This window comes from Rhineura floridana, chromosome 4 (assembly GCF_030035675.1).
Source record: "Rhineura floridana isolate rRhiFlo1 chromosome 4, rRhiFlo1.hap2, whole genome shotgun sequence".
Classification (NCBI taxonomy): Eukaryota; Metazoa; Chordata; class Lepidosauria; order Squamata; family Rhineuridae; genus Rhineura; species Rhineura floridana.
Window position 1 is genome coordinate 51068985 of NC_084483.1, and position 23861 is coordinate 51092845.

At 39.9% G+C, this 23861-nt stretch overlaps 1 protein-coding gene across 3 annotated transcripts in view; it reads left to right on the forward strand.

The window, feature by feature from the left end:
• The window catches only part of PRIM2 (DNA primase subunit 2), a 145385-nt gene that overhangs the window by 22164 nt on the left and 99360 nt on the right, over positions 1-23861 (forward strand). For all 3 annotated transcript variants that reach the window (XM_061623049.1, XM_061623048.1, XM_061623047.1), the window contains 2 exons: positions 3836-3934; positions 4376-4513. In XM_061623049.1, coding sequence (XP_061479033.1) covers positions 3836-3934; positions 4376-4513 — 237 coding nt within the window. The remainder of the gene's footprint in view (positions 1-3835; positions 3935-4375; positions 4514-23861) is intronic.

The window sequence follows — 23861 nt, forward strand, 5'->3', positions numbered from 1 at the left end:
TCTATTGACAATGAAACCATCAACGGAAAGTGAAACAAAGCCTTTTAGTGCTTACATGTTACACAAAGGAGAGAATCTCATCCAATTCTGTTTCAGCCAACTTTAATGAATCTGCTGCTTTAGCAAATTCAATTAAGGAATGGCCTGAGACAGGAAGGGTCTGAAGAAACACTTGGTACTCATGTGTGACCTACATAGTTAAGTCAGAATGTGGAAGTTTAGATTAAAAGGGTAGCATTTGCCTAATCTGACAACATGGGGAAAGAAACAGCTAGACTTTACCTTTTAGAAACGTCTTATTTTAGAAGAGGCTTTTGCAGTAAATGATCCAGTGACTTAGGAATCCTTTTTACCTTTTGGATATTGAACTACTGTTTAAATAAAGCACAGGTACATGTCTTCCTGAAAGATGATGTTTGTTTTCTCAAGAATGCGCTCTCTTCTGACATTCTCAGAGTCATGCTGTTCTTGTCCTTGATAGGTTAGCAATGTGTCTTCTCTACAAATTAGTGTCTTGAGTTCCAAGATCAGTTAAGTTAAGGAAGTTCACTTAAGGAACGTTTCTCATCCCCTCCTCTTCCCCATGACTGATGAATAACTAGTGTGGCTGCCTCTTCTCACTTCCATAAACATAATGAAAAGCAATCTGAGGGAAATAACACAAATTGCTAATTAAGGGTTTTAATTGGTTATTGTCTCAGTTTGATTAGAGACAGATGCTGATTATTAATAGAAATCGAAACGGTCCCTTCTAAGACGGTTTTTAGTAATGAACTTGTGAAAATAATTTGGAATAAAACAGAACTGTGTACATTAAGTCATAGCTCCATCTTATACAACCTTTTATTTAAAAATGATTGATTCATTTTTGAAATAACATGAAGAGGCAATGGATATAACTGGTTTTGAACATGGGAGGTCCAGATGCTGGCTCAGCTACAAAACCTACAGGAGCAAACCTATGGAGCATTATAATGAAAAATATACTCTCTGTGGTGCTTTTGTGACCGAATATAAAATGCAACCATCTCTACAGTCTTTTCCTCATGGGTATTGGTCCTAAATACAACTGAAAACATTGGTTGTTGAATCTTCTGGAAGATGTACTAATCTTCAACTCAGTCATATATTACTAACAGAGTGATAGATGTCTGAATTATTACTGTGGGAAAGCTCATGAGCTATATGGGGGGGAAATCAGTGAATTTCTGTCTAAGTTAAGTATGGGTCGTTATACTTTTGCTATAGAAAGCCAAGGATTATTGCTAGGGCTGCAAGGCAGAATGCTGACCTGCCTCTTCAAACATGGTATAGTATCAGTTGGTTTGAAGATAACGGTGGTGATCTCTTGATTCAGTTCCACCCAAGAGTGAACTGTTCCAGGGCAAAGTAAGATTAAGGAAGAAAAGAGGCTACTGCTGCTAGGATAACTCAGATAGAATATTCATGACTTGAAGGTAATTCTAACAAGGGTTGAAAGTCTGAGGGCTGTATGGCTGGCTGTGTTGTCCATGAACATGTCCCATTTTTATGGGGCTAATATATTTGACTTTCTAGTGTAATGTAGTTTTCCAGATACTTACAAATAAAATTATTGCAAAACAACAAAGGGCTACACCCTTTAGGTACTTTTTTAAAAAAGAGGAAACTATGCTACAACTAGGGGAGTGTATGCTCTGGCTAATGGGCATTCAGGTTTCTGAGGTACCAAAGAGATGAGTAAGGCAGACTGAGATGCAGGTTTACTTAAAGGAGATAGTTTATTGGGTAACTTTCAGCACTCAGGCGCACCCATCGTGGAACAGACTGCACGTCCTGCACAGAGCGTGACCAGTTCTGAACAACCCACTGGGCACAAGAAGCACTTTTATAGGATACATGTTTACCAGCTCAAAAATGAGATTACATAACTGATTGATTATTGTAAAGCATTAAATCATTGCATCTCAGCATATAATTGCTAGAAAAGGCTATATCATGCTACTAATTACTACAAAGAATTAAGTTATTGCTTTAATTGCATAGCCTTCCAGTGATGGGGCTGTTTCCCAGGATCATACAGCATAACAATAATTGATAAGCTGTATGCCCCTAATTGCCTGGCAGGGAGTTAACTGCTCCAAGGCCTACCCTATCTGGTTAACAAGGCACCTTCCCAGCATCACACAGACACTCTTGGCAGAGCATCACACCGAATGCTTGTTAGGAACCCCAGATTAGACTCCAGGTGGCTCTGATCTCACATTGGCTGTCCTTGACCCATCTCCCTGCATACTTAGACACTAAATGCTAAACTAACGAGAACTAAGGTGGGGGGGATACAAGCCCCCCTTGCCTACAGGCAGCTATTCTGCTGATATAGCTGCTGAGCTTGCCCAGGGGCCAATACAGGGAGTTAGAGCAATGAGAGAAGAATGACTTGAGCAGCTGAATTACTGCAAAAGTTTTTTTTAAAAGAAATCTTTACAAGAAGGTTATTTGCTTTTTATTCATTAAGACACATTTCCATTACCGCATGTGAATTACAGTAGGGCCCCACTCATACGGCAGGTTAGGTTCCAGACCCCCGCCGAAAAGCGGATCAGCTGTAGCGCAGGGGTCTGGAACGTAACCAGCTGATCACGCCAGAGGAGAAGATCAGCTATAGCATGCTGCAGCTGATCTTCTCCGGCGGGATCAGCTGTAGTGTGGAGGTCTGATCGCCCCAGAGGAGGAGAAGATCAGCTGGAGTGTGCCACAGCTGATCTTCTCCTCCAGCAGGATCAGCTGTAGCGCTGGGGTCTGATTGCCCCTGAGGAGGAGAAGATCAGCTGGAGCGCGCTGCAGCTGATCTTCTCCTCCTCCGGTGAGATCAGCTGGAGCGCAGGAGTCTGAGTCTGATCGTGCCAGAAGAGGAGAAGATCAGCTGGAGCATACTACAGCTGATCTTCCCCTCCTCCGGCGAGATTATCCGGAGCGTGGGGAGCTCCAGCCCCCACTCCAGCTGATTGCCCCGCTGGCACTGTATTAGCGGAATGCCGAAAAGTGGGGTGCCGAGAAGCGGCGCCCTACTGTATGCTGTGACAAAAGTTACTTCTTAATTATTCATTTTAAAACATTTCTAGACTGCTTTTCATTTTAAAGAATCCCAAAGAGATTTAGAGTAGCAGATCAATTATGGTAAAGCATATCAGTATGATAAAACAGTTGTGATAAAACATCTCAGTACAATAAAGTATCATCAAGACACTACAGAAGGCAGTTTAAAACTGGCATCAGTGATCAGGCAATACTTGAGCAAAAAGCTGTTTTAATAAATGATGGACAATTCATCATTGGTGCCTGCTGGTATTGGCAGGTTGAGTTTATTCTACAAAATAGATGCCACTGTGAAGAATGCCCACCTCCATGTGATCATTCTGAAGGCTTGAGAAGTAGCTGTGGGGAGAGCCTCTTAAGATACTGCATTCCATTCCAACTGCCTTTTCAAATGTGAACCACGGGAACTGCCCTTGAGAGTGTAGGTTCAGTTTCATGACTGTCCAGATGCTTAGTTCTGAGGCTGGAGGATGACATCTGTTTGGGAAGTTGAAGGGAAAAGAGCTTTATAATGTTACTTCCATGTTTGTTTCTTAACATTTCATACTTCGCTTATCTAATCAAAATACCTATTGCCTCTTTCATAAGAGCCTTCTTCCCTTTCCATTCTTTCTTACTCATTTTTCTTTAATAGAACATTTGAGTTCCACGTTTCTGCTAGGGCTAGCTTTACCTCATTTATTTTTACGTAGTCACTGAGAGGCCTTTGCTTAAAACATTTTCAGTGATTTTAAAAGAACAATGGGTTTTGTTTTAGATTTCAGAAACTGAAAAGGTGAACATTGGAGACAAGCTGCAGAATTCCACTCCTGGTTTTGGTGGCATTAAAAAAATAGAAGAACATGTCTTCTATAAAGTAAGTGAGCAGGTCGAGATTGTGTTTGTATTTTGTATAAATGAAAATTCTGCACTGTCATTGTCATAACTTCAGTTTTTTCCCCATTTAGGTGACTAGGGCAGCTATTTCCAGTTATTTATGTCCAGGGTTCTTGTGTAAATGACTTGTCTTAAAGGAAATTATTTACCAATGTATACGCTAATCCTAAACTGCCGGTATCTGTGCAGATAAGCAAATGAAGTAAGCGGGTCTTAAAACAAACATTATACCAAGGAAAGCACTTTGTGTGAATGAATTGCTGTTTGCGAGAAAATTAATCTCCCAGATTTAGACTTGGAAACTTGTTTTACACCAGGCTTCTCAGGACTAATGAATGTGCCACAAAATCTTGTGTATTGCAAATAGCCTGGTCTAGTTCATCCTTTATCGATTACATCTGCCTTTTCTTTTAAAATCCAGGTTCCTTTCTGTGATGCTGTGGATTTAGTTCGTGTGAGAAGGGTTTACTTTCATGGCGGCTTCGCCTATGTACCTCAGCAAGATTTTGTTACCATTGTCTTGAACAATTACAGAACCAAACTGTCAAAAGCCCTGGCAGTAAGTCTTTTTCTTCCTAATTTGCTTTGTGCTTTACAGTCCCTCTTTTGTTTTTTTTATAAATGATAACATTGCATTTAGACTGGAAAAGCTGATTTGGGTAGAGCATGGGGATTTGCAGGATTTAAATACTTCCAACTTCTTCTTTGGAAAAAAAACTTCTTATCCTCATTATGTAACACTTCCTCTTACTATACAATGTAAAATTCTGCCAAAGGTGGAATTAGTATTTTGCAATAATTTTATGTGACAGTTCTAATTGACCACAAGGTTTTTTTAACATTCTAGTCAACTTCATAATAATTTTAGGAACAGTTAGAAATAGTGATGATTGTTTTTGAACTTGTCTGTAAACCATTTGGCTGTATTTCTCTTACTGATGGAATAAATGCTTGTGGTTAGCAAAGGATTTGACTCCATCACACTCTAGTTAATGGCCCCATAGCAATCATTAGATGGTGCCTATGCTTTCAGTGACCAGAATGTTGGAAGGCTGCAAGAAGGTTAATAAACAGTAAGATAGAAAAATGCCTACATGCTCCTTCTCCTCCTCCTATCTGTTAATCAATATACAGGCTAGAGGCTTGCTGTTTTGCTTATGAAAGAATAAAAATCCTGAGTGAGTTTGATGAAAGATGAAAATTCTATGGATAGAAACTCGTATCTGTAGCTGCCTCCCCAATGTCATGTAGTTAAAAGACCTGAGGGCTTGCAGTTATTATGTAATATATCATCAGACAGTAGTGGAACTAAACCAAAAGGCATGGATGTTCTAATTTAAACTGTTTGTAGGTTTGGGGTGACATTTAAAGTTTTCTGCCAACAAACCATGGTTTGTGGTTGGCTTGGAAACTGTGGTATCCTGCATTTCCACTAGCAGAAGATCATAGAATCATAGAATAGTAGAGTTGGAAGGGCCATCAAGTCCACCTCCCTGCTCAATGGAGGAATACAAATCAAAGCATTCCCAACAGAGGGCTGTCCAGCTGCCTCTTGAATGCCTCCAGTGTCAGAGAGCCCACTACCTCTCTAGGTAATTGGTTCCATTTGTGGTATGGCTCTAACAGTTAGGATGTTTTTCCTGATGTTCAGTCGAAATCTGGCTTCCTGCAACTTGAGCCCATTATTCCGTGTCCTGCACTCTGGGATGATGGAGAAGAGGTCCTGGCCCTCCCCGTGTGGCAACCTTTCATGTACTTGAAGAGTGCTATCATATCTCCCCTCAGTCTTCTCTTCTCCAGGCTAAACATGCCCAGTTCTTTCAGTCTCTCCTCATAGGGCTTTGTTTCCAGTCCCCTGATCATCTTTGTTGCCCTCCTCTGAACCCGTTCCAGTTTGTCTGCATCCTTCTTGAAGTGCGGAGACCAGAACTGGACGCAGTACTCAAGATGAGGCCTAACTAGTGCTGAATAGAGGGGAACTAATACTTCATGAGATTTGGAAACTATGCTTCTGTTAATGCAGCCCAAAATAGCATTTGCCTTTTTTGCAGCCACATCACCCTGTTGGCTCATATTCAGCTTGTGATCAATGACAATTCCAAGATTCTTCTCACATGTCGTATTGCTGAGCCAAGTATCCCCCCCTTATAACTGTGCATTTGGTTTCTTTTTCCTAGGTGTAGAACTTTGCATTTATTCCTGCTCAATTTCATCAAGTGCTTGAAGAGTGCTATCATTCTCCCATCAGACTTCTTGTCTCAAAGCTAAACATGCCCAGTCTTTCAGTCTTTCCTCATAGGGCTTTGTTTCCACTCCCCTGTTCATCCTTGTTGCCCTCTTCAGAACCTGTTCCAGTTTGTTTGCATCCTTCTTAAAGTGGGGTGTCCAGAACTGGATACAGTACTCAAGATGAGGCCTAACCAGTGCCAAATAGAGGAGAACTAATACTTCATGCGATTTGGAAACTATCCTTCTGTTTACTTTCGCATTTGCCTTTTTTGCATCCACATCGCACTGTTGACTTGCGTTCTGCTTGTGATCAACAACAATTCCAAGATCCTTCTCACATGTAGTATTGCTGAGCCAAGTATCCCCCATTTTATAACTGCGCATTTGGTTTATTACTGTTAAACTTCATTCTGTTGTTTTCAGCCCAATGCTCCAGCCTATCAAGATCCCCTTGAATTTTGTTTCTGTCTTCCAGGGCATTAGCTATCCCTCCCAATTTTGTATCATCTGCAAATTTGATAAGCATTCCCTGTACCTCCTCATCCAAATCATTGATAAAAATGTTGAATAGCACTGGGCCCAGGACTGAGCCCTGTGGTACTCCACTTGTTACTTCCGCCCAGTTTGAGAAGGAACCATTGAGAAGCACTCTTTGAGTACGATTCTGTAGCCAACTGTCGATCCATCTGATAGTTGTTCCATCCAGCCCACATTTAGCTAGCTTGCTAATCAGAATATCATGAGGCACTTTGTCAAAAGCTTTGATGAAGTCGAAATATATTATGTCCACAGCATTCCCACAGTCTACAAGGGAGGTTACCCAATCAAAAAACAAGATAAGATTAGTTTGGCAGGATTTGTTCTTCATAAATCCGTATTGGCTCCTAGTAAAGTTACAGATTGACTGCTTTATAATCTGCTCCAGAGTTTTTCCAGGGATTGATGTTAGGCTGACTGGTCTGTAGTTCCCCGGTTCTTCCTTTTTGCCCCTTTTGAAGATAGGGACAACATTAGCTCTCCTCCAGTCATCCAGCACTTCACCAGTCTTCCATGATTTCGGAAATATAATAGACCGGTTCTGAGAGTTCTTCAGCCAGTTCCTTCAATACTCTAGGATGCACTTTATCGGGCCCTGGAGATTTGAACTCGTTCAAAGTGATTAGGTATTCCTTGACTGTTTGTCTATCAATCTCAAGCTCCAATCCTGCCCCTTCTACTTTATGTTTCCCAGGAGGGTCATAGACTGAGCCAAAGTAGGAATTGAGGACTTCTGCCTTTTCTTTGTCATCAGTTATCATTTTGCCATCCCCATTGAGTAGCTGTGCCACCATTTTTCTGTCTTTTACTATGGACGTAAGAAAGCTTTTTTGCTGCTTTTAGCATCTCTCACTAACCTCAGCTCATTCTCAGCTTTAGCCTTCCTGACGCCTACCTGCAATTCTGTGATACCTGCCTGTACTCTTCCTTTGTGGCCTGGCCTTCTTTCCACTTCCTGTATGTGTCCTTTTTTGTTTTCAGGTCATCTCTGAGCTTTTTGTGAAGCCACATTGGCTTCTTCTGCTGTTTCCCTCCTTTTTTCCTTATTGGAATTGCCTGCCATTGTGCTTTTAGAATTTCCTTTTTTTAGAAACTCCCACCCATCTTGGACTCCTTTTCTCATTAGGGTCACTTGCCATGGAACCATACTTACAATTGTTCTGAGTTTAATAAAATCAGCTTTCCTGAAGTCCAGGGTGCGCGTATGGCTACTCTCAGCTTTTGGTTCTGTTAAAATCAAGAATTCAAGTATGGTGTGGTCACTTTCCCCCAGAGTTCCTGTAACTGCCACTTCATCCACCAAATCATCTCTGTTAGTTAGAATCAAGTCCAGGATAGCTGATCCTCTGGTTGTTTCCTCCACTTTCTGTAGGAGAAAGTTATCTCCAACACATGTCAGAAATTTCTTGTAGGGGCCGTGTTTGGCAGAATTTGTCTCCCAACAGATATCGGGATAATTAAAGTCCCTTGTTACTACTACATCATGCTTCCTCGAAACATTGGCAATTTGCTTTTCAAAAGTTACATTCTCCTCTTCTTCTTGATTGGGTGGTTGGTAGTAGACTTCAACTCCACATTCCTTTTATTACTTGCCCCATTAATTTTAATCCACATACTCTCAGTGCAGCTACCAAGTTCATCTTCCTGTATTTTTGTGCAGGGATATATATTTTTAACATATAGCGTGACTCCACCTCCCTTTTTATTCCTTCTGTTTTTTTTGAACAAGTTATATCCTTTAATTGCTGTATTCCGTTCATGGGAGTCATCCCACCAAGTCTCAGTTATACCTGTCAAGTCATAATTGCCCTCCTGTATTAAGAGTTCAAATTCGTCCTGCTTGTTTCTCATGCTCTGCGCATTAGTATACAGGCATTGAAGACCATGTGATTTATGGCTTGGCTTCCTTACTACATTTTTCTGAGGACTGTTAGATGATCCACTCCACTGCTAAAGTCCCCGGAACTGTGTTGTGTTCAAGGAAATATCTACTTTTTTAAAAAGTTGTTGCTGATCTTCATGATTCTTCAGGAAGGTGTTTGCAAAAGGGGCACACAGGGCTGTCTTTCTTTCCCATCTTTTCTAAAGTCCAGTGTGGTGAGTGAAAAATCCTGCCCTTTCACCTGAGTTCTCTGACACTTGCAGAGAACTGGGAATGAGGTGGGGTTGGAGTGGAGTCTTGTCTGCCTTCACCTTGGGCTCTCTTTTTGGAGAGGGAGAAGTAGCAAGAGAGACTTATGCTACTTCTGCCTTCTTCAAAGCCTGGGCTGACTCTACAACAGTCTACCTTAAATGTGCTTCTCTTAAAGTTCAAGCTACACTTCCTGCTTTCTAGATATACTTCTAAAATTGACCTTTTACTTCCTTATGCCATTGCGGTACATATTTACATTATCAGAGAACTTGAGATTTGGAAGGGAGTGGGGTGGGAAGTAAAAGGTTGGTCTCTCATGCCACTTTCCCTCTTCAGGGAGATCTTGAAGAGGGGATGATATCTTTGTGCTAAATATGGAGGGGGGTCACCAACAGGGAGGGGCAGTTGCCACTCATTACCAGGCTTGTGCACACTGCAGAGGGTTTGTAGCTTACATTATGCAAAACATTATTGCTACCCTGGGCTCCTCTTGGGAGGAAGGGTGGGATATAAATCTAGTAAAATAAATAAATAAAACGATATGAGTGGATTGTACATACTTCTGGATTTAAATGCCAGGATAGACTTCAAGTTGGTTGTGGTTTCAGTTCCTATTTATAACATGATAGTGGAAACTGATTTCCTCACTAAGTGGTTGTGCTGATGAATAGAGATTATAAAATGCATACATAATATGTATATATTTAAAAAAGTAGACAAAAGTAATTTAAAAGTCTCTGGATGAGTTTCAATGAAGTATGGGTGGGCTTCTGCTTGCACTACAGGCTTTTCCACTTGAAACTATGATTTTTACACCCTTTGGTCAAGGATTCATCCTTTCTTCACTACTCAGATCTGTAAACATCATTTATCATGTAGCTTCTTGCAGTAATTTCTGTTTGGAATTGAGAGTGGGGACATGCAATTTGGTGCAGATGGTGTTCAATAATATTTGATCACCTAAAGTTTCAAACTGTGAAGAAGAAGGCTTTGTGTTGTGGCATTAATATCAGAAAATTATGATTAATGAGCATCTTGTCATTTGAGATTCGTTTCAGGTATTGAGTTTTGAGTGTTAACCCAAAGTAATTCACTGTAACATAAATGGATGATTTTTATAATATGCATATACAAGGTTAGGAAGGTAATAACTTCGACAGTGCAGTATAAAACATGATTAAAATGACTTTGTCCTTTGGATGCTTCATGCTGAAGTGCAGTAGAAAAGTGCTTTCATTTTAGTATAATTTCGTTTAATGTCTTCCTATTATTTCTGTGCCATTTATTATTTTTCCCATTTGTGATACTGTGGAGCACTTAGAAGATGTTTGGCACTGCTTGTGAGCTCAAGGTATTTGCAATATGAAATACTTTTAACAATTTCAGACGCTGAGCTATGGAGTGCATAAATATTATCTCTTGCAAGGCCATTGTCTGAGGTATGCTTCTGCCACTGCATATGTCACAACAAAGTCAAAATAGGTTTAGAGAAGAAATGTTGTTTTGTAGACGAGACATTCTGGATGGACTGAAACTACCCATGAGCATTGCTGGTCAATTGTACTGTGTTGAAGACTTTCCCCTTCACCTGGATTCCTTCACTGGTTATCAACTGTGGTTCAGGCCCACACTTGGAAAATGTGAATGCCCCTCCCTGCTGATATGACAAGCATCTACAACTTTATCATAATTCAGGCTGGTGGGCCTCAGATGCCGTGCTGCTCTGTGCTGAGCTCTAATCAAGTGTATGGTTTCAGACAGTGTTGTTGTAAGAACATACTGTAGGATCCAACAGAAGGGACAATCAAGTGTGTGGTGACTAGGGATATAAGGGAGTTATTTTGAAGAAAGTAATGTTATCTTATTGTGGTGTGTATGCCTTTCAAGTGACTGAAGTAGATTGAGAATCACTGTGCTGATGGGGCTTCCATAAGTTGATTCTTCATCAATGCAGTAAACTAAGAATTCAGAGTATATCGACCCATATAGTATTTCAGCGGATAGTAATTGGATTGGAAGGTGGGAGATCTCAGTTTGATCTGATCTTGATTGCTAATACTTGTACATTAATGTGAGTTTATTTCATCTCCTTAGAGATAATAGCATGCAGTTAGCCTAATGTGTCAATAAAACGTATTTAGAGATTATTCTGATGTTATATGTGGTGGAAGAGGCTCTTTTTTGAATGACATTTTGCCACTATGGATATGGAGGAGGGGTTTTTGTGTCATTCTTATGGGGACTGGCATCTATGATGGCCAGGCTATATTGGCTAACTTTGCATTACCCTGTTGATGGCAAATGCTATTGATGGGGTGAGCAGGCATTTTTTGTTTGTCCAGCTGTTGTATTCTGGCACTGTAGGCTTCAGGTGAAGTATGCTTGTTAGGTGTGCAAATTTTCTTATTGCTGAAGTCAAGAAAGTACTCTTGTTTGCTACACAGAGCAACATGGCCTGGCCTAATTGTAGCTTTTCCTGTGGACTGCTGAACCACTCCTTTGCTATGAAGTGCACCCTAAGCACTGAACCCCCATTCTAGGGCTTCGTCTCAGAAAACAAGAGAATGCTCGCTCACATGTTGTGGTATTAAGAGTTGTGGGTTATGGAGTTGAGAGAATGATCTGAGGAATGTGGTCATTCCTCTAGCATCAGCGGGCTTCTCTTGTGGAACAAGTGTGTGAATGGCCTACAACAGGTGTGGACAGAAGGTAGATTTTTAGGTGATTTACATTAGAACAGTAAGGATTTCTGTTTCCTAATTCTTTAACAATTTGTCAAGTTGATTAGCAGCAACAAAATGATTCCTCCACCTGGGTAATCAGAGTGCAATTTTGCATGGAAGGACTTTGAGCTCTTTTTAGTTTTGGTACTCAAAACAAATTCTTGGACTCAGAATTTTTAAATTTCTAAATATGTCTTTTGCACCAGGGTCCACTTCAAGTAAAAAACAAAGCAGATCCTACAAGTCTAAAGCCTGCCCCAACCCTCTTCTAGAAAGATGTTGGTAAAGAATATTTGTTTGCAGTGGTGGCTGCAGAAGTGGTTTGCTAAGAAAAACTGCTTGCAGCTGCAGTGTGACATCAGAAGGAGGGGCCTTTCCCCTTCTTACCCCAGGAGATGTCCTTGGAGGTGAGGGGTGCTGAAGCCAGCACCATGTGAACGCATGGTTGCTGACATCAGCAACCTGCTTCTGCACCTAACAAACTGTCTTAGAGGTCACTACTATCTTTTTGCTTGACACTCACCTTGGGTTTCTTTTTTTTAAAGTCTATTTTACTGAGTTTTTCTTGAATTTACAATACTGGGATGTAGAAAAACAAACAGAGAAATAAACCTGGGTCACTTTCATTAATGTTGCACCTTCAGTTTTTTTAAAATATGGAAACAGGACTCTGGGATGATGGGTTTAGCTTCCCCCATGCTACTGGGGATTTGCACTGTTCCCTTGGTCTCATGACTCTTCAGGGGAAAAGGGTCTTGAGTTTTGTTCAGCTTTTTAAGCCAGTGTGGTGTAGTAGATAAGGTGTTGGTCTGGACCACGACCTGGGAGACCAGGGTTTGAATCCCCACATAGCCATGAAGCTCACTGGGTGACCTTGGGCCAGCCACTGCCTCTCAGCCTCATGAAAACCCTATTCATAGGGTCGTCATAAGTTGGAATCGTCTTAAAGGCAGTGCATTTACATTTTTAAGCCCACAAATGGAGAATTCCATCCCTCTTGAGCATCCTGTGCATTTCTATGCTGGGGGCTTTTTTCTTCTGGCAACCCATTTGGTTTCTCTGCTGGGCATGGAGGTGGGACGCATCACACTCTCTGCCATTAGCCTGCTCACTTGCCTGCATGCAGTTCTTTGTTGCCAATGGCTATCAGGTGGGTGCTTAAATACAAGGGCAGTTTTGTTATTGCATTGGTGTTGCATGCTTCTTTTATGTTTTACTGATTGTTTACTCCAGGAGGTTTCTCTCATTTCCCCCCCAAAATTAACATTTTAGCAAACATAGCATAAATCATGGCGAAATAGTATTGGATCTCCTCTTACTCGATTTTTGTTAAGTGCAAAGGTGTCTTATTTTAACATTTATTTATATAAAATTCTACCCTGTTCTTACAGTGCCCACCAACTGCTCAGGGTGACTTATAGCAATTAAAAATCACAATACAAGAAAAACAAGATTAAAATACATAAAATACACCATATTAAAATACATTTGAAAAGCAACAATGGCAGAGATCAGATAAAGTGACTTTCATTTTATCTCTTGTGCTTCAGCAGCAGAAATGACATTTTATGTCTTTTGTAAAACACATACTCAGGTTGCTCAGGCACAGATTTTTGTGACTTCCTAACGACTGTAACAATGTTCTAGATTCTCATTGCCTTTGGGCTTCTTACTCCCTGGTAGTTAAAGAGGTAATATAGCAATCATGGGGTGTTTCAGGTATTTTGTTGGGCTATAGACACAAGAAACAACTAAGAAGCTGTTAACAAATATGGTCCCCAGAACTGTTGTATAAACAAGCCATCTGTTGTGCATAACCTATTGCAATTCTCATAGATTCATTTGAGTTAACAATTTATTTTTAACTGGTAAAAATGGTCACAGATGGCAAGTTGTTAAAAGAACAAAGTACTTCTGTTTGCCACATAACTCTTGGGGTTTTTTATTGGCTTAGTTGTAGCATCATAGTGGTTCAGTTTCAAAATCTGAATCTAGTATTAATGATTTACTGAAGTAAAATCAGTTGAAATGGAGTAAGAATTGGAGCTGTATGTGTGGTTGCCATGAGATAACAGCAGTCTACGTGGTTGCATTGATCATTTCTCACAGCAAGACAGGATAGAAACATTAGAAATAAAATATGCGCTATATGCAGAGCTAGTCAACGTGATGCCTTCCAGATTTTGTTGCACTAAAATTCTAGACTTCTTGGCATCATAATAACATTTTTTCTTAGCAATTGGAGTGTTGGTATATCAGTTATGGGAGTCAATGCTACACTCACCTACCTGGTAGTAAGTCCATTGAAATCTGGGATTTTAAGTAGACATATATAGGATTACACTGTAAACTTTGTTATTGAATAGTTTCAGAACCCCCAAGCCCCAATACATTTTGAACTTGTAGTACCTTTACTTGTGCTGTTCCATGAATTGGTTTTAAAGAGATGATGGTCTTTTATTTGAGACTGCAGCAATAACTGTGATGAGTTCCTAGAATTCTAGAGGCTCATCACAGCATACTGCTACCATGGCATTTGGAACATCTTCCTGTGTCTATTTGCAATAGCTCACTTCAAAACTTTTTCTCCCTGTGCCATTACCTCTTCAACTTGTTCATGTTCGTGTTCTTTAGGTTAATTTTGCAATTGCTTCTGGCATACAGATTGTATTAAAATCCTGACATGAAATTGTCAGTTAAGTACCTTTCAAGTGAGATTAAAGAGAGCAGGTAATGACTTCGTGAAACAAAGCCAGAATTCTTATATATATTCACTAATAGGCAAAAAACCTTGCGGTTTAAGAATGTACCTATAGCCCACAGCTATTTCTATCAAACGTTAAAAAGCAGGGAAATTGGGCAGCTATAGTGAATGTACCAGGGGAGCAGGAGACCCGACCTCCTCTTGGAGATATTGTACTGCCCTACAAATTGGTCAAAATGCAAACACCATTTGGGTTGGTCTTTCACAGTCCAATCCACTTGCTGTGTAGCTTGGAAGAATTTGGTAACATGTTCCTCTGAGCATATGGTGTGGGTGTGGCCCCCTGATTAGGCAAGCCCAGCAGCTGTGAGTCTGGCATTTAGAATTCTGACAGTTAGTTTTTACTGAGCATGCCCTGCATTATAAAAGCCTGCCAGCAAAACTTTCTTCACTTAATTACAAATCAGCTAGGCATTTTTTTAACTTTTAAACTGCAGATGATGAAGGTCAGAGTATGGGGCAAGGTCAGTATTAGGATTACAGGTACTCTGTGAATATGGCTGATTTTTAATGAATTTCAACAGATTATGAGAACTCTCAGAGAAACAAGTCCAAAAGGGCTCTGAGGGTTTTTTCTCTCTTTTTAGACTTTGAACTCTCTATTATCTCTGACTGTTTTGTGTATCGCCATGAAAATTGAGAGGGTTGTTAAGCAAGCATTGTTTTGAAATGAGCTTATGGGAAGCATCAGAATGGCATGGGGGGTATTTTCAATGTAACATTGCGGAATGTGAAAAACCCACACTGGCTATAGTATACAGCCACGAGAGTAAGCACATTGTTTTTTTCTTTAGCTAAGTCAGTTTTGTTCTAAATCACTCTGCTTCAAGAATTGATGTTTGTACAATTTTATATCATCCTATTTCTATTCTAATGTCATGTAAATGGAAGTACCTCAGTTATTATTTTACACTACATTGGTTCAGTGATTTACTAGTGCATTGTGTACTTGATCTTACTGAATGCAAAAATATTAGAACCAATATGGGAGGTGTGCAAGTGATTTCTCCTCTCATTTTCAAGGCTTTCCATTATAGAAAAACAGCCACGCTATTGAAAGAGGCTTTATAGAAGGCTTTGTATGTAATGTTGCATGAGTGGATACTGCCACTTAAGTTTTACTGCTTGAGAGCTACTTTGTTCTAAAGGTGAAACTGCAGTATTGCAATTTTAAATTAATTTTTGTTCTTCCTGCCCCCACTTTACCCTCTAACTTCTCTATGCTGGATAAAAAGTAGAATGCAATTAGAAGCATGTTGTCCATTTTGTTGTATTAAGTTATTTATTATTAGATGCAAAATATTAATGGGAAGAGATTTTCTGATTTTCTTCTCTTCCAGAACTTGCTGAGGCTTGTCCACTGAGTGATGATGTACCTTTTGTGCAGTTAGTTCAATAACGTAAACTTAAAGTTCTAACTTGGCTCTCCCCTTTATTCACCATGATCTTCTGAAGATTAGATCGTATCCATATCTAGAGAGTGGCTGTGAACCAAAGGCACCTTTAATTGTATGCCAAGGCCAGGCTTGTGTATCCCATAGTAGAACTATCAGCTCTTTTTTTGCCAAACCATGACTCTTTGCAGTGCACTGGCAGCCACTAAGAAATGCCATTCTAGTTTCAAAAATGGTTTAAGTGGTGCATGGGGCTCCTGGTAGGGGCTTTTTTTTTTTTTTAATGTGAGCCTCTGGATTACAAGTAGTGTTCTTGTCTTTGATGTGCATGTTCAATGGTAGACCCTAGTATGAGAATCCAGGTCTTTACTCAACAACTTAAATGTATGAGAATGGAGAGACAATTTTTTGTGGTAGAAAAAACTGTGATGGTTCTCTGCATTAGATCTTCCCTCCCACAACCAATGGAAATGCAGATGCCCAGACCTGGGTTTGCTGCCTTCAGCCCAAATGAGTAGAATTAAGGTTGATGGATATATTTCTCTGATAATAAATAGTTTATTAACAAAAACAACTATTTCTCACTTGATTCTAGGAGTTATTCACCTGAAGTTGTTAATTGTACTACAGGCCTGAATATTCCCAATAAATAAGATGTCTCCCCTGATTTAGGAACACAGGAACATGTCCCATTAGATTTCACGTAAGTGTGCTGCTTACATAATTTTGTGATCTCCCTCCAGTCTCCTTGGTGTGATAAAAATATTCTTTTTATTACTTTTGCCTGTTTGTTGAGCAGTTCAGTTGAGAGCCATTGTGGTGTAGTGGTTAGAGTGTTGGACTGGGACTTGGGAGACTAGGTTCAAATCCCCTCTTTGCCATGAAGCTCACTGGGTGACCTTAGGCCAATCACTGTCTCTCAGCCTAACCTAGCTCGCAGAGTTGTGAGGATAAAAATCAAGAGGGGCAAACCATGCTTGTACATCACTTGGAGCTCCTTGAAGAAGAGGTGGGATTTAAATGCAATAAGAATAAATACATAAATCTACCCAGCATTTTCTCACTGGGCGTGTTCTCATTTAACAGTAAATCATGGTTTATGCTGCCAGAATGAGCCCAAGTGCTAATCTCTCCTCCTCCCAGTTGCCTGGAGGTACACTTAGGTAGAGTTTAGTTTCACTTTTACAGAATCCTGGCTTAGCATTATGTTTGAACAAGGGATCCTGGTGTCATGTCTAACCCTGATGGGGTACTCAGAGAATGAACCCAGACATCTCATAGGCTGAAGATTTTGAGAAGCAGGAAGTGTCTCCAGACCATTAATGAGGTCCGCTTGAGGGGGACCTCTGGTGGTGGTGGGGGAGAGGCTTGCTGACGACTCTTTGGAGCTATCAGAGGAGGAGGTAGAGCCACTTCCCAGTCCTCAAATGCCCGTGCCAAAAGAACAACGACATAGTGTGCACCTATGGACCCAGATTTGTTGTACAGGTCATGAATAAGGGGTCTCGCTGTTAATAAACAATCCCTGAAAGTCTTTCCCTACCAACACCTGGTTAGGTTAGGGTGTAGTCTAGGAGGCCAGAGTACATAAGGGCTCCCTCATGAGCCTTCTAGTTGCTGGAAACAGTACAAGTCTTGGGCTCCTTGTTCCTTGCTCCTTGCTCTGAAGTTTTCATAAGTCAGTTTATGAAAATTAGCAGGGTTTGTGTTAAACCAGGATCCTTGGTTTAAATGTAATGCTATGCTGGGATTCTGTAAAAGTGAAACGAAACTCTGCTGGCCTTCCTCCTAGTTGTGCAGGAGGAGAGGGGGGAGTATGTTACCCCAATGTTCCACCCAGGTTTATTTAGACATGCCTAAGCAAAGCTGAACCATAGTTTAGTGTTACATATTAATACGACCACTGTCTCTTGTATTTTTTCCTTGTTTCGGGTATGTTGTTCCAACTTGACTGTGTTATCTTTTTGTTTTAAGAGTTCTTAGATGCTCACATTAACTGGACATTATGGAATAGGGAATATCCTTTTTATGTTTGCATGGCTGCCATCATATGCACCTAACTAGGAGTAAGACCTGTTAAACATAGTGAGACTTACTTCTGAGTAAACATGAATAGGATTATGTTGCACAACTTGCATGAACATGAATGGGTTATAAGTTACTTAGTAAAGACTTTGCAAATATAACCTTCCACCCACATCTGCTGTACTGTAATGGGTAACTTAATTTCTTTGCATCAGTAATATAAGACACTATAAAACCAAGAATCTATTAATATTCTTCACGACAAATTACTCTAATATCTAAATATCTCTTTTCTGGTATTTAATTTAAAATGTCTGTTCCTTGAAGCAGATTATAAATGAAATTAAGAGGACTGGCAATCCTTGTATCTTCTGGACTTTTTTTAATAAGAGAAATGGCCTTATTGCATGCTGCTGCAATGAGACAAATTGCTTGCTGGGTTATAATAATCATTTCTTGAACTATATCAAGTGAGTTAGCACTCTGGTTAGTCTCATAACTTACATACAGAGACAGAATTACTTCTGTGATTTCCAAGTACGTGTCTAATTTGTAACTATAGCATAATTTAAACTTACCTTTCTATGTGGGGAACTTTTTGGGTCTGGAAACGTGAAATAAATGACTCTTGCTTTTGCTCTTTTTCCTGTGCCAGGATGATAAACTCTTTTTATTTAGGACATCAAAGAAAACTGATTTAAGACTTTACAATACTACCTTCTGTTTGTCCTGTTCACTTTCATGCCTACAGAAATGTGAATATGATGAAGGTGTACACATTGCTTCATGGTTTTAGCTTATTTCTCCATTGTCAGATGTGGCAAATTATTAATCTCCTAAGAGATCTAACTAAATAGTTTATCTCCCATGCTTTGTTGCCATTGTTTGAGATGGTCCTTCTCTGGTCACTGTTTTTGGGCCATCCTCTATACATTTTCCTTCATCCAAGGAGTTGTCAAATCCTGTATTGTCTTCCTTTTCAGCTTCTACCAAGAGCTACCCTTTCCTCTCATAACTTCTAAAACACAAGTTTGTTACCAGTTTTCCTCTTAGGTTATTACAGCTGCCTTTTTGTTTGCTTTCTATGGGTGACGTACAATGTTGTGTGGGCAGGTTTCTCCTTCCTCTTCTCCCCACTACCTCTCTGTCCCCAAAACCTGTTCTAGAGGGTGCCCCAAACCTCTGCAGTAGATCTTGGGATTTGTGTAGGGAGTAGCAGCGGGAGGGTAAAATCAGTTCTACCAACAGTGTTCATTCCACTAGTAGGCAGACATTGTTGGATGTCATCCTGTGTTGTTATCCCTCTTTTTAGCAAATTTATTTACTTGTTTCATTTTATTTGTATCCCACATTATTTATTTATTTAGACCATTTATATACCACTTATATTTAAATAAAACTCTACGCTGTGTATGTGACGTCCTTCCCCAGCACCACCTGTGAAGCTCTCACTTGTGGCTACCAGCAGACAGGAACGTCAGGTTTTCCTCTTGCCCTTTTCAGCTCTAGCACAGATTCAACTAATCCCACTGCTAGGCAGCACTACCAGTCACTTTCTGTAACCCAAACTCCCAGAGACTTTGCCTAAGTCTCTCTATAGCTTGTTACTTTGTGACTGTGTGCCTATGCTGTTCCCAACCCCCTTGTATCTTTATTTTTAAAGCATACAACTCTGGGTTGCTCTGGATACGTGACTTGTTACAATCTCTCCCTTCACCACTGCCACCAATTAGATACAGTTTCTGTTCAGCCTTGGTAATTACCTTGCCCTCCCTTCTGGTCTGTATATTTCCCCAGCCACGGCTCAGGCCTTTGGTAAACCAAATAAGTATTTATTAAATATCAGAAATAACAAGATTACTTAAGGAATGTTTCACAAGCGTTTGGTTTCATCTATATTCTGTTAGGTACTTGACTGCTTATTAATTGCCTCAGAACTCCGACTCACTCTCAACACCACCACCTCCAAACCTCCAACCTCTCTCTCAACCTCTCAAAGACACCACCTCAACCACAACCTCCTCGATTCAACTGTCATTCTTCCATTTATACTCCCAGCCATTCAAACGCTCAGCCAATCATCCAGCATTCTACTGCTCATGTACTCCCCCCTCCTCTTTCACTCCACTTACCATATGTCTTCTATATAACCAGCACTTACCATATTTACAATATAAGCAGGAACATCACAGTGTACGACATAAATCAAAACATCTTAAAACAGCAGATACAAAAAAACACAATTAACTTAATAAATCAGTAAAACACAATTAACTGAACAAAACATCCTCTTTAGTATCAACCTGTAATATAAACATTGCATATAAAATTAAGTACAAGAAATACAAGAAAAAAATCAAAACATACGTAGTAGACTAAACAAAATATTCCCTGGGCTTCAAAAAAAAAAGTTAAAACAAACTTATTTTTAAACTTAATAGATTAAACAAATCAACTAATTTCTTAATCACAGTATAATAAAAAGCAAAACAATTAAAACAGCGGGGCCCCTTTATAACAGAATTCCATCTAACTACAGTTGAAAAAAGATATCATTTAGTTTACTCAAACACACCCTTAGAAGATTGACACATTTGTGTTTAAAGATATCAACATTCTGTACCAACACACTCAAGCTTACTATTTTAGCACACCCCAAATCACACTCTAGAAGCACTCACATAATTCAGCCTCACATCCTAAGAACAGCACACTCACATATCCATACCATGAGAAACAGTCAAATCTACATACAGCCCAATAATGCACACACACATTCTAAATACAACATTCATACCAGACATTCCCCCTTATCTCTCACTCAAGGGGGCAGAAATTATGCCCACCAGGCTCTCACCCTGGGGGTATAGAAACCACTTTTTCCAACATAGTAGGCAATGACACTTCCCTCATCTCTCACCTGAGGAACAGAAACTATTCAAGTATCAAATATTGACCCTAAAGAAGGGCAGACTTTCAATCACAACAACTTGTTGGTTTGCCTGTCTCTCTCTCCTGCACTTGCAGCGATGATTTTTCTTGGTGGGGGATGGATTCCAGACTGCAAGACAACTCCAAGGCAGCCCCTCCCCTTTATATACCTGGAGCAGAAGAAAATATGGCAAAGTTGTGGCAAATGGCAACAGCTGCAGCAGCACACAGAGTCCTTCCAAACACACAGTTTTCTACTTAAAGATGCAAAGCAGCATACAGTAAAACATGAATACAAACACTAAAAATAGTGACAGGAAAACAACAACAAAACAAAAGCAGCAGTAAAGCTACATAACAATAACAATTAAAATCAGCAGAGAGAAGATACTAATCAAATGCATGCCTGAATAAAAACATCTTTGCAGTATGTCTGAAAATGGGAAGGGAAGGAGCCTGTCATGTCTCTCCCAGGAGGGCATTCCATAACTGTGGCATCACCACCAAGAAAACCCTTCCTCTGATTTCAAGTATATTGTTGAAATGAGAGAAAATTGAAAAGCAGAGCACCTGAATAGGTTCTAATAGGATTTGAAAAGTGTATCCAGTTTTCAGGTAGTGAGTTTGATGATGGGATGCTATGAAAAAACTAGACCCTATTAAAATGTCCTTTTGTTATGCTTAAATAATTATTCAGGAGCCAAGAGGTAGTTTGGGTAATACAATTACTGTGTCAGTGGTCACTTCAGTTAAAAAAAGATGTGTAGTTTAAGCATATCAACAAAGAATCTAAAGCCATATTGGGTTAACTACTGAAAAGGGTTTCTGAAGTGTGAATGTGTAGTATCTCTGTCTTATTATTTATAGTCCCCTTTGCTTATTAGTAATCTGGTCATCGTGCATTCTGGTATTTGAATTCTTTTTATGTTGCAACCACTAAGCAAAGGAATACTACTGATTAAATGTATTGTAAACCAGGCATGCAATTGGCATCTTTTATCTGATGTTTAATGGAAAGAAAATGTTGATTTAGGGTAATGAAATAAGCCTCCAAGTATGATGGGTGAATAGACCATTAGGTTAATTAAAATGAGGATATGTATCGCTGCTGTAGTGGAACTATCATTTTGAAGGAGACAGTTTCATTTAGTGCTTGAATAGTGAAATTCAGAATGTCTCTCTCCCAAACTGGATTTACGACACATAAGACCAAGATAAATGGCAAGGGCAATTCAAACTTGTATTCATTTACTTTTACCTGCCTACCATCACTTGTCAGTCTTGACTGCTTGTCACATAAAGGTGAAGATTTATCCAGCCTTGTTTAAATCGATTAAATGTAAATTGTGTTGCTTCAGTGTCCATCACACACACAGTGAGTTTAGTACAAAAGGCGTTAAAAAGTTGTAACAAACAAAAAAATTTCAAACCTTTGTTAATGACTGCAGTCACCATCCATGGATTGCAACGCTTGTTTAGTTTTTTTACAGTACTATAAAGAAGCTTCTGGAAGAGGAACGAGTTGTGTTGATCCATAGTTTATACTTAGTTCTTTGGCTTTTTGGAAGTACCTAAAATTGCTGCAACTGAAGCAATAGTAGTGTTGGAGATAACAGGTGAGGGAGCACTATAATAGGAAGAGTTGCAGAACCAAATTGGTTTTCTTAAATACTTGGCCACAGGGCCAGTTCAGACCATGACGAGCTTTCATGTGCTCAAATGTCTCCAGATGACTGCAGCACTTATATAACTGCTAGCCATGATGGCTGTGCTCTGCCACCATAGTCAGAGGCAGTATGCTTCTGAAAACCAGTTGCCAGAAGCTGCATGAGGGGAGAGTGCTCTTATACTCAAGTCCTGCCTGCAGGCTTCCCATGGGCTTCTGGTTGGCCACTGTGAGAAGAGAATGCTGGACTATATGGACCACTGTCCTGATAAATAAATAAATAATAAATAAATCTAGCAGGCTGTTCTTATTTCTAACTGTTATAACTTTTATAGCCCCAAAGAAATCTTTGTTCCAGCCCTCCCTCAGCACAGTCACCCTCCCGGCAGCAGCTGGGTTCTCCATAGCAACTGTGTCCTAGTGCTGGGTAAAATGAAGCGGAGCATCCTTTGCATCAGTGGAATGTGTTTTCACTCAAATAAGGAGATGCCTGTCCAATTTCCACCAATTCCCTCTGTCTTGTGTCCTGCTGCTCCATATTACATGCTGTCCTGGAGGGCCCCTAACTCTGGAGCAAGTAATCGGGGGTGGGAGATAAGGGCTGCAGCAGGAGGTGGTGGAAAAGCCCCATTGCACGCATGGAACTTTGTTCACTCTTCTTTCACTTCCTACTGTTGGAGTTGAGGATTGATTGATTGATTGATTGATTAGATTTATATCCCGCCCTTTCTCCCAGTAGGAGCCCTACTGTTTTACTAAAAGATTATATATAATTCACACTATTATTTAAAGTCTAGGAGACCTTGAGATATAATGTTGTAATACTATGATACCAAACCCCAAAGGGTTGTTTTATAACTTCTAGCCAAGCCAGACAGCAAAAGACTGAGGAGCACATTCTGACATAACTTGTGCTCACCCCCCCCACTTTTGGAATAGCACTTTGACAGTCTTGTAAAGCTCTGCTAAGAGGCAGTGTTCTTGCACATTTCTAGAACTTTTAGGTTAAAATACTTAAAAGAATTAACACATTTGAAATTATTTTGAGTTTAAAACTACCAGATTAAAATATTAAATTGCAAAGTAAAGCAGCATACGTTAGTGACCTTCTACTTGTTTCTTTGTATTGACAGTTTGTTCTCTTGACTGTAAAGAACAAATCCTTTGGACAAATAACTTTCCATTAATCTTTGGGTCTTCAAATAAAATATAGTATGCATCAGGGTTCTTTTGAGTACTCTTGCATTTAGTAGTTTTACCCTTTGCTTTTCTTAATTGTCTCCTACAAATATTTGAGGGTTTTTTTTGCAAGGACTATGATCTTGTCCTTGCAGCACTTTTTGCATATGTGTCTTAAGTGTTACCTGTAACATGGATATTGGAACTACTGGTAGAGCATGGTATGTTGCTGCCACTAAGTACATAGGATGCAGTCACTATTAACCAGCAGTCAGAGTGTTCATAGTAAGGCCAGTCATAATGGTTCCTTAATTAAGGCTGCTGT